A 16,684-nucleotide genomic window follows, 5' to 3' on the forward strand; every position below is an offset into this window, starting at 1 on the left:
CAAGGTGCAGGTGGATGATGAGGATGATGGAGCTGCTGTGTCTGATACTGATGAGAGCACTGCAATGATGGTGAGATGATCATGATGTTGCACAAAATGATGATGATGATGATGATTAAGACTGAAGAATGGGGGGGGGTGATTATAATGACAAGAATGAATGAAATGATGAGGAAGATTATTTAATGATGAGAAGAAGATAGTCGTGGTGATGATAATCTTTCATCCCCTTCTCCCCCCTATAGGGGCACCCTCGGAGCCGCCCCTCCCATGGACAGCGTTGCCTCGGTGACTGCCGGTTTACGTGATGACGTCGGATGTATATGAGCGCAGGCGGCGGGATCTCTCTCCCTTTTACCGCCATCGGAGCGGAGTCTCTTTCTTCCCCGGGACCTCTTCACTGCGCAGCGCCGCCTCACCAGTGCAGCCTCCGGCCAGACAGCGAAGGTAAGGGACAGGACTTGGAAATGGCTTCGGCGCCAACGCCCTGAGTTTATGCTTCGTCTCGGAAGTTAAATTTCAATCCTGCTGCTTTCATGAACGACGGCAGAGGAAGACGGCTCCGCTTTGCTAATGCTAGTCAAGTCAGACAGCGGCAGCAGCCATTGAGACTGGCTCCACCATGATGTGTGTTAACGTTACACGCGATTAAAAAAAATAATAAAACAGCGATTATCATGTATGTCCGTTTCCACTGGATAATTATGACAACCAGAGCGTTGATATAAACGACAAAACGTCGCACAATAGCTGTTACTGTCGGCTTTTTTCGACGTTTGTTGACACGTGTCTTGTATCTTGTATTTTTGGAGTTGACCTTATTTTTGGAGGATGATACCCAGGGTGGGGAACTGTGGATGGGAGTCTGGACTTAGAGATACAGCGCGGCGGTTGGTTTAGCTGGATAGCCGGTATTACTACATAACGAAAGCAGGTTATAACATGGTATCGGAGCGCTGGCACCACTTCTTAACTGGTCCATATTCTCTAGCTACGGCACCGTGCCTGTCGTAGCTGTTCCTCCCACTTGCTCAGCCCAAGTAACGTTAGTGCGCATCAAGCTAGCAGCACATAAGCTAGCTTAAGTAGCCAGACACATCGAGGCAGTGCAGTGACAGTACCGGGCAGGCCGGCTAAAGTTAGCCTGTTTACTAGCCTAGGGCTAGGCTTGTTTGTGGTGGAACTGAGTGGACATTTGTTGTTTCACGTCGGACGGTAAACGTTTCAACAGGTTGGCATTCTCGCTTGGTCCATGTGAAGTTTATAAAATGTGGCTTCAGAGTGAGCAGACAGACACCCACCCAGGGCTTTTGTCAGTCATTGATGGTTTGCTCGGCTTGAGCATGCAACACGTGGTCGCTGGGCAGGATTAGGAGGAAAAAGCCTGTCCCAGAAAGTAAAAGGTCTGTGTTAGGTCACTCTGCTGGACCACATGGAGTGGATATCTTTTTATATATAGATCTGAGAGAACCTGAATTGTGTAGTGGCCATTTGTTGGCTTTTTGTGCCAGTGGTGGCATGATTAAAATGCGTATTTGTGTATGCTTGGCAGCTACATTCCAGGCTGAACATGACCTGTTAAAGCTGTAACGTGTGCCAGATATATCAGATATGTCTCATATCATGAATCATCACTGGGACAGGTCAGATGTTGATGTTAAACTCATGAGATAGCTTTTCACATGATCTACATTGTTGAGATGTAGGGGTGGGGGGGAAAACTGATACAGGATAATGTTGCAATATTTTTGCCTGGCAATATTATATTGATACACAGACCCTAAGTATTGATTTTATTGTTATATGAATTATTATTTACAATACAAATTAAACTTTCGTAGCCCACTAGAATTGTGGAATCAGTTGATTTTTTTTAGTCCACTGGATACATTTTGCCGCAGTAAACACAAAGGAAGTGAGATGAACAGACTGAAAACTTTAGTAGTTTTCGTTTGGGGACATAATTTGCATTTGAAAAAGGTCATAATTTGCGAAATACTGCAATATGTTGTTATAGTACTAAGCATATCACAATACATTTAAGATCGCAATAATATTGTATTAGCATTTAAGTATCATGATAATGTCATATTGTGGAGCCTCTGGTGATTCCCACCCCTTGAAATGCCAAAATGTTTCAAAGAGATAACATGTACAGGTATTCTAGGAACGTCTACAGTGACACATGACGTAAACACACTCCTAACTCCTTCAAGGCATCATCTACATTGCGTGAAAATACGAGACCCGTCTCCTAGTAGAGCAGTTTGTCTATATGTAAACATGCAATTATTTTTATCCATTTAGAAACAAGTATTGACCCTAGCTTGAAACACCCTGACATCACATTTTGTGCAGTGACGGTATATTTGAAAAATGTGTGCTGCTGCTAAAAGCTTTTTACAGTACTTTCCCATCAATAATTTGGCATAATAGAGAATACATGATGGCTTGGGTGGGGGGTGTCATCTTACCTTAGCTACTGTAGTGTAATATGGGGCATATATGCATTTATTATTCCATGTGCCTTTGTTCATTTGGACCATTGTCGACTAAGAAGTGAAAGCTTTAAAATGTATTTTCATATTTTAAAAAAAATGACAGAATGCGGCTCTCTTTTGAGAAATGGGACATGATTAAAGCCACAAATCAGAGTCAACACACAGGCTGCTCTCTCCATCAGTTGTCCCCTTATGGCAGAAGAAACAATTTGATCTGCCACGTGACTTTGTTCGGAGCTCGGTGAACTGTCACATCAGCTCTGTAGTTGAATAATCTTGCTGTATTAGCTGAATGTAGGACAGCTAATATATAAAGAGATGGTGATGATATGATGGCTTTGCTGAAAGTATATCTGTTCTCATTTAAAAAAAAATCTTAAAGTCAGCCTTTTGCTTTTAGTTTAAATTGTTTACTCTCTTTGAAAACAGTTTGATCTCAGTGTCTGATTTTCTGAGCATGTGTGACTCCAGAGGTTCTGGGCCTTGGGACCCACAGCTGTGCTTCTGTTTAGTGTCACCATCTAGTAAGGGCTGATCTACCCTTGGGATGACAGGTGGATGCAAGCAGGAGGGTGGCAGTCAAAGACCAGGATTAGGGACCTTTGCCATAGGCTGTGCCCTATTAAAATCAGAGTCACGTGTGCTGCAGGTGATTTTTGAGTGACCATGTGCTGCGGTGGTACCAGATTTATGCTTTATGTTAATGTGAGTCTGGGTTGGAACTGGGCGATATGGTAGAAATGAGTCAATTTTTCAACAAGATATATTAGATACTCCTACTTGGCCATGAGTGAATTTGCCAGCAAAAGGTGGTACATCGAGAATTAAATTGGGATTAAGAGGCTGTACAAAGATTGTATTTTTAGGGTATTAATAATTCTAAAAACTTGATTTATGTTTAAAAACAATTAATATTTAATGCACACTATACTTGAAAGTGGACAAGATGTTTTTGTAATTTGGTAAAGGGGGATGTGCATTTCATGGAACAATCAGCAGCCTGTAAGAGTTCCAGGGTGTACCACAGGAACAGTGTTGCTAGGTCTTCTTGCGATTTTCTTCCTTGTATTTAGCAATACAGGTGCAAATGATACTTTTCAAACCATACCACTGCCTAAGCAGTGCGAGGGCAAGACAGGGGAACTTGGCTTGGGTTTTGGGAGTTGTAGCATTTATTCACTGACAAATACATTGATGCAGAAATGAGTACTTAACCCAGAAATGAGTTAGCATTTCAGCACTCCTGGGTCCCTCGTCTCAAAGTCAGTGGGTTTTTAGTTAGTTGCCTGAAGTAAGCGCTGTGATTAACACAAGCTTAAGAGATGTTCACTTTTTATTCTACAACATAAAATACATTAAATACCCTGCTCACAATTTTTGAAGCCTTCAAGTGTCCTTTAAAAAAAACAGTTGCTAACGAGTGGCCAAATGAGACTACAGAACGTCATCACGCTGAACACAGCTTAACAGCCTTGATGTGGTGGCGATGTTAGGCTATAAGCAAACTACAACACAGTCACATGACTAACGTTGGTTTTTTATTCCTTTTCAACTTCATTTGCACTTGAAAGTATCATAAACTTGTTTGCCACAGAGCTTATTTTCCGCTGTAATTCAAAATACAATGGTACTGGTTGGTACCCAACCGCACCTCGTTCGACCTTCCCATATTTGAGAGAAAAACTCCCTGAAGGAGTGAAAGACAGGTGAGCAATAGCAAACACTTAACATGTATCCTTAGTCCTGTGCATAGCTTACCACATGTCTGGGTGTTTGACGTTTTTACGTTGATTGGTAGTGACCGCATGTTTCACTGATGGAAGCTGCCAATATTTAAGGCTAGCCTAACATAACATAATTTTCCTAACTAGTTTTGGATCTACTCTGGTTGATGCTACTATTGAACACATTCCACTACCTCAAATGACCTGAAAGTACGACTGTTACATCTGGAAATCAGATTTCTCCCCCGCCCATAAGCCAGCACCACAAGGCTATGGGTTTGAGTTACAGCCACCTTAGCGATTGTGAGTTTTGACACCGTTGTCACTTCCAGGTCATGATCTATTGCCTCACTATCTTATGGGCCCCGATCGCCTCTGCAAGTTTCCCCTATCTGTCCCTTTAAAAAGGATGCAATGGTAATCCATCTCTGTAAAGGGAAAAAGGCTCGGGGAGAGGTGATGGGTGGGTGAGTCACAGTCAGGGTTGATCCTGTCTGGACCGAGAAGAGAACTTCTTTTATAAGCAAGTGGCCCAACTTATCCAAACCCAGGCTTAATAAAAATGCTTACTGTCCATTGAAAGCAGGAAGTTTATTTCAAAGGAAAGGTTGTGATAAACTGAGGAAAGTGAGGTCGTCATAATTATGGGTTACTCATTGTGTAATTACTGGTTTTGCAGGCCTTTCCTTATAGAATGGAACAATAAGGGCAATGCATCCTTTTCCACTGTACCACCTAGTTTTAAAATGGGCAGAATATTTTCATGATACACTTCTAATAAGCCCCAATATTCTAAGGAGACCTCTGCATAGGAACTGAGTCAGCCTGCGTTCTGGAGAAACTTAGTTTATACTCTTTGTAAAGACAGGCAGACTTTTTTTAGGTGCAGCTTACATTTTAAAGGAATGTTTCTGTACCGCTGATGTGAGAGCTGCTCGCTGTTTTTTCAAGTGTTCTGCTTTGCTTTGATCTTTCTTTGGATGCAGGCTGTCAGTTCAGTGTTGTTGACTGCTGCATAGGTTCCTGTTTGTATGCATTTTTTATGCATTTCTTCTTGGATGGGGGTAGAGCACACACAGCGGTATTTTGCAGGAGTAGGATTAGTTGTAATGCTCATTTTCATTGTATTTTTATTCATTGTCACAGAGGCAGGGTGGATCACCACCAGGGGTGTAACAATTCTCCAAATCCATGGTTTGGTTTAGACCTTGTTTCTTTTGGTGGGGGGACTGAAAAACAAACAGGTCCTGTCTCATCTTGTCTGCTCTTGTCGTAGGTTTGAATGTCTGAAGGTCTTTGTGACCACATTGCATGGAAACATTATTTGGATTAGAGATTAGAGCCTCACCTGTGGTTGGTGTGTATGCCAGAACCTTTATAAGGTGATAATGCAAGATTCATACCAGTATAGAAAAGTGTGTAAGCCTTCAGGTGTAATGTTTAACAGGTGCTCAACTGTATCAAAAACTAGGAATAGGTTGTTGGTATAGCTGTAGCCTACTTAATCTGATTCAAGATACTTGAAAATACTGGATGTCCTGGTCTGAGGCTTGGGCGGTATTGAATTTTTTATACCTTCCTGAAATTCCCCCACCTACCAGACGAGTTTGCTATTTTTCGCAAGCTCTCTTTTACCTTCTTCAGACTAATAAATACACAACAGACACAAAAGTTAAATTGTCACGACAGCCGTTTTCCTTTTTAAATAGAGAGATACAACTATAAACCTTTTGAATTTCGTTCCTCTTGGCCATGGAACTGAGAATAGCTTAATTGCCTCATAAACTCTTCATAACATCACACTTCATTCAGACTCAAAACTCCCCAAACTGTAACTGTTTGCCATCCAGTTAGTAAGTCCACTGTTCCTGGGGTGCCCAGCGGATCAGTGGGTGGAGCTGGCAGCCCATGTGCAGGGGCAGTATCCTTGCTGTGACGACCGCAGGTTCGATTCCAGCCCGCAGCCCTTTTTTGCATGTCATTCTCACTCCCTCCCCCTTTCATGCTTCAAACTATCCTGTCATTACAGGCAAAAAGCCCCCCAAAAATCTTTGAATAAGTCCACTCTTGGAACAATTACCAACTCCGCTTCGGCCGAAATAAATCGTTACCTCACTTAGTTTTCCCCCACGGTCTCTCTGTACCTTTGCTGGCCAGCTGTTTACAGTCCTGTTATTTATCCCTCCACCTTTCGGCATCACAACGTCTGTCTCAGCTTCCTGTTCCAGCAGTAGAAACGGATACAGAGACTGACCTCTGGTGGCGCATGCTGTGCACTACATACAATTAATTTAATAGAAAGACGGTCCTTTATTTATGAAGGTATTGAAAGTCATCTTATGGGGATTTCTAAATACCCTGCTATCCTGTGATATCGCCCAAACCTAGCTTAATCCATTGATATAATATGAATTAAAGATTAACGGGAGAATGCAAGTTACAGAAATAACATTTAATTAGTGTCAGCTGATGCTGTCGATGCTTTCAATTCAAACTGGAGAAAGAGGTGGTTGCCTGAATGTTTTGTACACAGGGTGTTGATAATTATAAGTAGCATCAGAGCTTCACGAATATTCCGAACCTTGATGTCAAAATGGATAGTTATAAATGTGACCAAATAGTGTTTCACATTTCCACACTCCACACAGAGTAGAACCTGGCTGTTGTTAAGGAAAGTAGCACTGGATCAGATTTTGATCGACTTAATTTTAGCCTATGCTGATGCATTAAAATATACTCAAGTTGGCCCTGATACCAGCTTGGGACATCTCTAAAATTAACCATAACTCTGAAAAAACAACAATGGTCATGATATACGAAGGCATATCAAAGAAATGCTTGCTGTTGTAATGGCTCAGCTGCAGGAGTGTTTTTGCTCTTAACCACTTAAAAAAACTTATGTACGATTTTTTTAACTGTCATTCATTTTGTAGCTAACTTTAACATCACCCCTGTAGTACTTGAAGCGTCTTAAAATTAGCATCAGGAGTGATTTGCAAATGTTGTCTGACCCAAATCTGGTGACAGTCAAATGTTAGTCAAAATTAATTAGTTTATGTCCTCCAGTATTTCCAAACTAATTACTCTCTCTGCTCTCTCTTCAGCATCACTTGAGACTCGGCTAAGATGGCAGACATTGACAAGTAAGTACATGATCCACCAGTGCTACTCTGTGTCAAACACTTGGCCTCTCCGCCACCTGTCTCCTCATTTGGCCGAATGCTTGTGGTGCCTGAAGCTGACAGTTAAAAGGGAAACACCTGCTGTGATATCACCGATTTGGGCGAGGTCAGATTAACATTATTAAACACATAAGGGGCAGTGCAGCAGGCTCTCCCTTGATGAGTCCTAATGGAAAGCCTTGTTTACTAAAGCCAGGGCTGTTTGGAATGCCACGCCTTGGCTTTGATTACATTGCGACTGTTTCATACACATAAAAGACGCCTTGCAACATTTGAGTGATGAATGTTAAGACGTTCTATCAGCAGTGATGCTTCAGGGGTTGTCGCACAACACAGGATTGGATGCAGTCTTCCTCACACACTCCACTGTTAGCCATTGATTTTCATTTGTGCCGCAGACTGACAGGAGGATGAGAGGCCATGCTGGTGAAGCTGTGTCGTATTCAGTATTGAGCTCTTCTGCACTGCATCTTAAAATACCGTGTCATGTTTCAGTGCTTGGAGCAGCATCATGGGTAAAAAGCAGCAGCCTCAGTTTTGATTACTGCTGGTTGAAACAGCTGAATTGTAACTGTCTAGGCAGGGAATAAGACTGAGCTCCTCCTTGACTAGCGATTGTTCCCTGAAACAAGTCATGCAAGTGGAGCTGCAGGTTATTGCTCATTTTCAGGGTCAAATACTTAACCAATCCTTTGCATGCTTATTCTTTGAAACCTCAGTTGTGAATTTGTTATTTTCTGGTTAATTACAAACTAAACAAGTTTCCTAGTTTAATTTTTCAGTGTCATGAAGCAATTATGTTTTTGGAATTAGAGAGGCGTTCATTTGGTTTGCCTGTCAGAGCAGCTGGCAGGGTGGCCAAAGTTGCTGGCAGCCTCACCCGAAACATGCCAGAAGTAGTTGGTGGCTGGTGTTAGTTCTGTGCACTCAAACAGTCTGAAGTGTTTGTGTGTTGGCTGACCTTCCCCATTGTCCCTTGTGTCTCCCCGAGCAGCAAAGACCAGGCTGAGATGGACCCGGCAGATATGGAGGACGTGGAGGAAGTGGAAGAGGAGGAGACGGGAGAAGATGAAAACAGCAAAGGTTGGTCTGTCTACAAAAATGCTGCAATACAGGTTTTGATGGTGTGATTGTTGGTAAGATGTAAGTTAAGTGACGAAGGATCTGTGTTTTTAAGATGCAATTTAATGTGAATCAGTTGTGTGGAAATGTCATTTCAGTAACAGAGTAACAGTGTGAACTTTGTGTGCCTCTGCCTGGCACTCAGACTGAGGAGAGTTATTTGCATGACATGATTTTGAATTGTAGTTAAGAGCCGGGAGGCACTAATCCATTTTATTTTGGGATCTCGATGCTGTTTATGCATCCTTTGATGCTCAATAAATGATTCAGACGGTTTCTCATATATTAGCCTACTCCCGGCTCATTGTGGATAGATATAGATGGCTGTTTGGCCTTGTCTATTTATAACAAGTTTGAATGGTCTTTTAAAAGCCAGACTTGAAAGAAGGCTCGTTCTGGCTGCCTGCGACTGATCCGTCATAGCGACCACACTCCCAGGAAAGCTTTACATGAGGCCTGGAAACTGATGGGAGATTATAAATGCATGAGTAATACACAACTTGCCAACATTAACCTCACAGTGCAAACTCTTAAGAAACATCACATGTCACACATTCACACATCAAGACTGCCGTGAGACAAGTAACAAATCTTAGCTCCTAAGATTCAGTGAACTGTTATTTAAAAAAATGAGAGACTATTCCTGTTGCCACCACAGTGTGAATTATGCAGCAACATCCTTAAGTTTATTCAACGTATTAAGTGTCTCTACTTCATGAAAATAAGGATGCATAAAAGCTCTACCTGCGTAGGTGAATGTGGTGACCTGGGGTTACTGGTATCAAATCCTTAACCTAGCAAGTGTATGTACCATGTACAATTATATGATAGCAATTTATGGACCTAAAACACACCAGTAACAACAATAAAGGCCAGTAATGATTTGCATTGACTTTTAAACTTGACGTCATTACACAGGTGAAATGGTGGAGACATTAAAAGGTTTTTTGTCGAGCATCCCTGGTGATATTATTCGAAAATCCATGACCATCTGTTGTGCAGCTTCAGGAATGGATGAGAGTCAGTAGAAGTGAGGAAGGGAACAGTTAAGTTAATATGCAAGTGGCCTGTGTAGAGCAGTGCATCAGGAGCATGCTAAAAGTCATAATCAATCACAATCTTAAGGAGCAAACACTTCACTTTGACGGCATAAAAAGTTACTGGAAAGGGTGTGATGATTTCTCATGGACAGGAAAAGGCAGCTGTGGTCTAGAATAGTGTTGCTGTGGACTCTGATGTGACTGCATGTTACACCGCATGGTTTAAGAAGTTTTATTTCCCCTACTGAGCAAATATGTAAACATTGGAATTCATTCTGAGTAGATTTAAGATGTTAAGAAGCAAATAAAGTTTTGCAGCTGCCTTTCAAGCTATGCAGGTAGATTGCTATCGGGATAAATTATGGGTGGAGTGTCCTTTCGGGGGTCATTATTAGAAATGTTTGGTTAAGGTTAGGCATGCCATGATACCAGAAATTTAATAGTCTTAACCGGTACCAGTAAATTTCCTTAATTGTTGATACCAAATTAGACACCACTAGAACAACAGCAAAACACTAAATCCCATGTCTAAATGCTGCGATCCACCTCAGACACAAAGGACTAGTCTATATGGGTTCATAAGATTTTGTAGGTGATGAAATATATCAATACATGGCCTACAGTATATTATCGCATTTCTCCATTGTTGTTTAGCACTAGTTCTTTGTGGTAGGCTATCTGTCCCATCTCTCCTCCACTAATTGGCCGACTGGGTTAAAAGCAACAATGATAAGCACAGTGTCATACCCAAAGTTGAACATTTTCAACTCTCAGACCAGAAAACCAGGCAAGACTAGACGATAAGCACCTCGTTAAGCTGCTTGTGTTTGTAAAGTGTAAATATGTGGCGCTCCCATTGCAAAGAATTAACAAAATATGCTGGCCTCAGGAAAACCTTATTTTTTAAGCCTTGAGGCGGAGCCGTTGGTGCAGCTGCACTCATTGCCATCCTCCATTTGTTGGTGTCCTTCCCTGCTAGTAGGCCACTGCTTCTTTCTTTGGCATTTAACAGCAGATTAGAGCACTTGTAGGTGTATATGCTGCCCAGTCTTATCCGGAAGAATTGCAGCTTCGATACCTGCGTTACTGAGGCAAAACGACTACTGTCACATTTTCAGAATTTTAGCATGGGCTTGGTACTGAAGTATCGGTTCTCTTGATATGCCAAGTCAAGATCAGAAAGTGCATGGTAGTCTGGAGGGACAGAGTTTGGTGTACACAGGGGACACTCATTATCACCTCAAAAAGCAAATGGCCCCGTGGTAGCTGACCCTCTACTGATGTATCTACCAAAAAAAAAAGCTTTTTCTATCACAGCATCAAGCCAACAGCTTGTGTTGAATTCAGACAAGCAGAGCTGTATTTATTTGACAGGATGCAGAGTCTTGGACGGCTGATCTATGCTAGCTGGTAACACATTACAAGCAAAGTGCCCAGGATGTGCCAACAGAGAAAAGTGACTTCCAATCTCTTTAATCTTCTCACCTGCCAGCAGCGATCTGACTGAGCTTTGATAGGTGCAAGCAATGTGTCGGACACTTGGATCGTACCATCTGTCACCTGTCTGGTTGCACAAAGGAAGAGCATGCTTTATTGCCGACTGCCTCCTCTTGTGTCTATGCATCACCGGCGGAGTGCACGTCATCAACCAGGCCATTCACTGTTTACCTTTATTTACCTGAAATCACACAACATGCATAATATGCAGGAAACAGACATGTTAAAATGTGTCTGAGAGATGAATGCTCTGAACAGGAAGCTGCTCTTGTACTCTGCTCCACCCCACTCGCACACTGTGATAAACATAAACAGTGCTGCGATGTGCAGTATACCTCAGGATGTCTCAGATATTGCAGGAAGGATGAAGATGTAATCCTGACTAAAACAAATAAAACTTGTGTCCTTGTGCAGCTGCTGATTCCTATCCCCAACATGAATTTGAGCGCTAATGTAATCAAACCTCCCACTTTATCTCTCATCAAAAATATGAGCGAAAGAACTCTCTCATGCTCCTGAATTGATTTTGCTGTCCTCATGTTGCACTTTTGACTGTATATCTCTATATATATGTGTTGTGCTTTTTCAGCTCGTCAGCTGACGGTGCAGATGATGCAGAATCCACAGATCTTGGCCGCGCTGCAGGAGAGGCTGGATGGCCTGAACGGCTCGCCATCAGGGTACATGGAGAGGTGAGACCTAATCTTATTTTTGGTGATAACTTAATCTTGGAACACATTTGTGCTGCTTGTCCCCTCTCACAGTTGTCAGAGCAGAATCAGCTGCAGTGTGGTTGACAGATGTTCAGTATCTGGAAGGACTCTAAAGCAGGGAAGATGTTTTTAATGGAAGTAACTGCATCTTATATGAAACTTAATATTGGTAAACACTATTACATAGTTTACATTATCCATCAAAACATTCTCATCTGTCATTTTTGTATAAAACTAACAGTAAGAAATATAAAATCCAGATAACAGATTTGTTTTTAGTGTAAAACTCTCAGTAACTTAAACAGCGGATGTTTTTTAACCCTTCTGTTGATCCCTGTTTCTGTGGGCTATCAGTTGTAGGTTGTAATCATTTACTCGTGCCTGGGTGGTAGGTGGATGTTTATGCTTGAGCCAGTTGCATACTTATATGGTAATTTCTTTTCTAAGTGGTGGATGTGCCTTGTTGAGTAGCAGTGCTTTTATGCAAATCAAGTTCAAGCGAAGTTCAGTCATATTCATGTTTAGCAGCAATTTTAAAAAAACGAAGTAAAAGATAGAACAGAATCCGGAGGTGAGGAGACATTAAAGTAGCCAACATTCAGCCTGCCACTGAATGGCTGAGCCCATACACAGGCTTCAGTCAGGTTTTTATTGTGGTACTGCCGAACTGCTCACATAAGGATAATGTCAAGTCTCAGCCCACGTTAGGTCAATTACTAATCATCTCAATAGCAGAGAGGCAAGAGGAAGAACTGGCGCAGCTTCACAGGCATCACTTTGTGTAGAGCAGCTTAACAAGACACAGCCATTGTTTAGCTTAATTTTGATTGGCTCAGTAGAGACACAGAAAATGTTCAGCAGACGCAGCCTAGGAGCTCAGGCAACGATGAAAGCCTGTATATGAGACACTTACACGTTGCTGTCTCAAAGACAACAGCCACTGTGTCAGGTAACTGGAGGCGGTTTATCTGCCAAATTTTAACGGCTTTTGACCTGCACAGAGTTGGGAGGGTTACTTTCAACATGTGTTTCACCACAGATTACCAGGGGTGATGGGAATCCGGCATTGTGCCAAATTTCTGGTGTGCGGCGATCAGCGAGGGGAAAAAAAATAGTTGATGCAGGATTTTTTTTTTTAAATGTCTGTTTTGGGAAATGCGTGCACCATAGTGCTTTTAGCAGGGCTGTACTCAACTCAGAATTATGTCATTTGAATCAGACTTGGTAGTTCAATCTGAATATCTGATGATTCTTTTTTAATATTTGAGCAGGCTCAGCAGGATGTTCAATGTGACAATGGCATTCACGTAGTAGAGTAAACTGACTATGCCTATGACAGAATGGAAATGAGCAACGTTTTTTGGCAGACACTAGACATCAAACAAAAGTCAGAGACTGTTTTGTATGAAGTTGCTGTGAGCTGTAAACTCACCATTTCTAAGCAGACAAGAGAAGATGATGTTATCTTGGAGCTTTACCGTGCCGAGTTTCTCCTCCTCTGGGCTGCTGCATCATGTCCGCTGCTCTCTGTACCAAAGAGAAGCATGAAAGTCAGGAGCGCTCACTCCACAGCAAAATCTGGGGACCAAAATGTCTCCAGATGTGCACGGCACAGCACACTCACTAGCAAAAAAAAAAAAAAAAAGACTGCTTTCCTTGAAGCAATCTCAGTTGACTGAGGGGTCTCCAGCTTTCAAGGGGCACTATGCCCTAACGGTAAACAAGCAGCACTCTTTGTGTGCACTAAATCCAATGAATAAGCCCTTCTGTCACGCCATGTAAACAAATCACATACCTATCAGCTCTGCGCTTGACTGGACACATTACCATTTAAAAGATGAGCAAGTATTTGCCATCTTCCTACTTTTCTACTAACCCTTTTTGAAAACATGTTTTATATTGTGATATCTACTGACTTACAATATATCCAGCAGCTAGTAGGTTATTAGCGATGGCCATTGACCAGAAAATTTCAGCTCCCTGATGACCTACCTCCAGCCAGCTGCAACCTTATTTAGATTTTTGTAGATCATTTCTCATTTAATCCTCAGGAGTCAGCCCATCCTCGTCCACTGCGGCGCTTCAAAGTGAGCAACAGGAATAAATAGAAACAGTGTGTCAAAGTTTGGCTCAAAATGTTGCGCTGCATCGCTTGTTGCCAGTCAAGACATTCCAATAGAAAACAGTACAGTCAAACTGACACTTCGCTCACATTGCATTCAGTTAGAGTTCAGAGTAATCCCTTCAAGTAATCTATTTTAAAGACAGTAACTGTATTCAGTATGGATAAAAGTTACTCATATTTTATGCTCTAAACTTGTAACATAATTATTTGTATTCCATTACTCCGACCCTGAGCATCCAGCAGGTGGTGACTTCAGCAGCATAAGTTAAGGAGAAAAGGGATGTGCCCCGCTAGATTAACGCCTTTGTCAGAAATGTGTGGAAAATTTGAAATGGCAAAAAATGTAAATGAAATGTGTGATTATAATTTTTTAAAAAATTTATTTTATTTTTTGTTTTTTTTTGCATTTAAACTTTGACTAGTTGATCAGTCTGAAAGTAAGAAAACAGTCAAAATTAAGCACTATTCAATCAAAATGTTTAATAAATGTGTAAAAAATATTGTGCGTATTGTAAGAGAATTTGAAATTGTTAATCTTGTTTTTCAGTAATAAACGTGAATTTTAAATACAGCTGAAATGTGTGACACTTTGTGCTGTGCATTATGAACATTGCACTGTCTCCTACAAAACATGAGAACAACTCACTAAACAGAAGTTATGAATTTTTTTTTTTTTTTTAACTGGATTTAACATCCCAACTCCTCGTCATTTAAGAAAACACACATGATCGTGCACGGTAACTGACACACACACCCACATACATCCAAGCTCCTCAAAATCTTTCCTAGTTGAATGGCTGCAGACAGCTCGAGACTTGTACCAGACGTGCACGCAGTTCCATCCTTGAAGGCGCATTTCTGTTTTCTATATGCGTTTGAAAAAGTTTAAGTGACTATCATTTCTGGTGCTGATTAACAAAAGGTAGCAACACTTCACTAAAAGTGCATATCCCTAGTTGTTGCCTTACCATTTTTCCACCTAAAAAGGTCGCTGAACATAGTCCCTTGGTTACAGACCTAATAGTAACCTCTTCCTCTGTTCTCCTGGAGTTTACATGACTGTGAGCACCAGGTTATCTACTGGGTTAAGTCCACAAAACTGGCATTGTAAGTGTATCCTGCTAATGCATGTTCTTAGGTAATTTGAACATTTTAGTCATGGAGCTGGTGCAGAGGTACAGTCAGTAATAGTACTCTCTGAGATGCTGTGTGAATGTAGTCGTGTGTCTTGGCTGTGGGGCTGTGCCACCCACTGCTCCTTTTCTCAGCAAAACCATCAGCAAGCAGCTCTTTGATCAACTTGTCAAGTATTTGGCAGTCACCAACAAACTCACCAGTTACAACATCCCAGCACTTGGGACCAAACATGCATTCCCCTGCCAGGATAGTGCAGGCGTTTTAATTTACCATACTGCGGAGAAACTCGACTCTGTGCAGCCGCACTACAGCTCTCTAAGCCTGGAGACCAATGTCATCTCAAAATTACTGCTCGAGAATAAGTCTCTTGATGTTCAAGGCTTCAACCAGCTTCCCAGCAAGGCTGTCTGAGGCAGCATTTGAATACAACAAAACATACAAAATGAACGGTTGTTAAAACTTTTGTAGTGCTGTAGCTATTTCAAACTTTCTTTCCAAATTTAGAACTGGATGCAAGCCTGCCAACAAACTAATGGCATCAACAAAAGTCTTATTAATTCAGCCTTCATTACATAAATACATTTGCTTGCGTGTACACACACACACACACACACACACACACACACACACACACACACACACACTGCAGGAACAGTAGACGTGCAGTGGGAAGAGATGTTAGCATGATGGGGCTTTTCTGGTCAGGTGCCCTAGGAGCGTTTAGGGGTGTGGTGCCTTGCTCAGCTTGCCAGTGCCCAGAAGGTGAACTTGCACCTCTTTAGCCACCATTTCACAGTCTGTATTCGGTCCGCCCCCTGCTTGGTTTCCCGAGCCAAGTCCTCATGGACTGAGCTACTGCCACCCCAGAGACGTTTGCAATTTTAAGCACAAACAAGATAAGAGACCTAACATTAAAACATTCAAAACAGCATCTGAAAGAAAAGATTTGGATTAAATCCTAAAAAGACACTAAACAAGTCGTTAATCAGCTGCAAAGGTATGGGATATAATCTTAATGAAATCCTTAAAATCTACAGTGACTGTTTACATGCATAAAATGTTCCGTTTTTTTTTCCCTCATCCTAAAAAAGACAATACATCTGCTAAGCTGTGTACATGGCTTATGAATATTCCACTAACATTTCTGTTAACATGCAGCTGTGTGTACTCCGATTAATGTGCCCTTTCTTTTGGGCATGCTTCTCTTACCCCAGCCTTGCAAACTGCCATTAAAATGTTGTTGACATGTCCAAAAATGCTCCTAAAACCAAAATAATATCAGCATATTCCTAATTTTGTTAAGTCATTTAAAGCTGTACCCCAGAAAAAGGGACCTTATTGACTGACTACATTTACACACATATTAATATTCTACTATTATTCCAACAATATACAACAATATTCCAAATTTGATGCAGGTCATTTAAACAGCATATTCCGTTTGGATTTTCCAAGTGAAGCATTTTCCCATTAAGACACAATCTTGGGATGCATATACTTTAAGATGTATACAGGTATTATGTAACTTACAGAAAGCCAACCTGCATTTTGCTCACAGGTTGCGGTGATGCATTACAAGTCAGGGCTGAGATATAAAACCTCTAATGCTGCCATAGTTCAGGCCTGACAGGATTGTTTAAGGT

The 16,684-nt window shown here is 41.5% G+C and overlaps 1 protein-coding gene across 4 annotated transcripts in view; it reads left to right on the plus strand.

Moving 5' to 3' along the window:
- The first annotated feature begins 322 nt into the window (after positions 1-322).
- The window catches only part of nap1l1 (nucleosome assembly protein 1-like 1), a 31,881-nt gene continuing 15,519 nt past the window's right edge, over positions 323-16,684 (plus strand). For all 4 annotated transcript variants that reach the window (XM_033614720.2, XM_033614718.2, XM_078165266.1 and 1 more), the window contains exons 1-4: positions 323-447; positions 7,330-7,368; positions 8,402-8,490; positions 11,656-11,758. In XM_033614720.2, the coding sequence (XP_033470611.1) occupies positions 7,352-7,368; positions 8,402-8,490; positions 11,656-11,758 (209 nt within the window). In that variant the 5' untranslated portion in view covers positions 323-447; positions 7,330-7,351. The remainder of the gene's footprint in view (positions 448-7,329; positions 7,369-8,401; positions 8,491-11,655; positions 11,759-16,684) is intronic.

This window comes from Epinephelus lanceolatus, chromosome 23 (genome assembly GCF_041903045.1).
Source record: "Epinephelus lanceolatus isolate andai-2023 chromosome 23, ASM4190304v1, whole genome shotgun sequence".
Taxonomy (NCBI): domain Eukaryota; kingdom Metazoa; phylum Chordata; class Actinopteri; order Perciformes; family Serranidae; genus Epinephelus; species Epinephelus lanceolatus.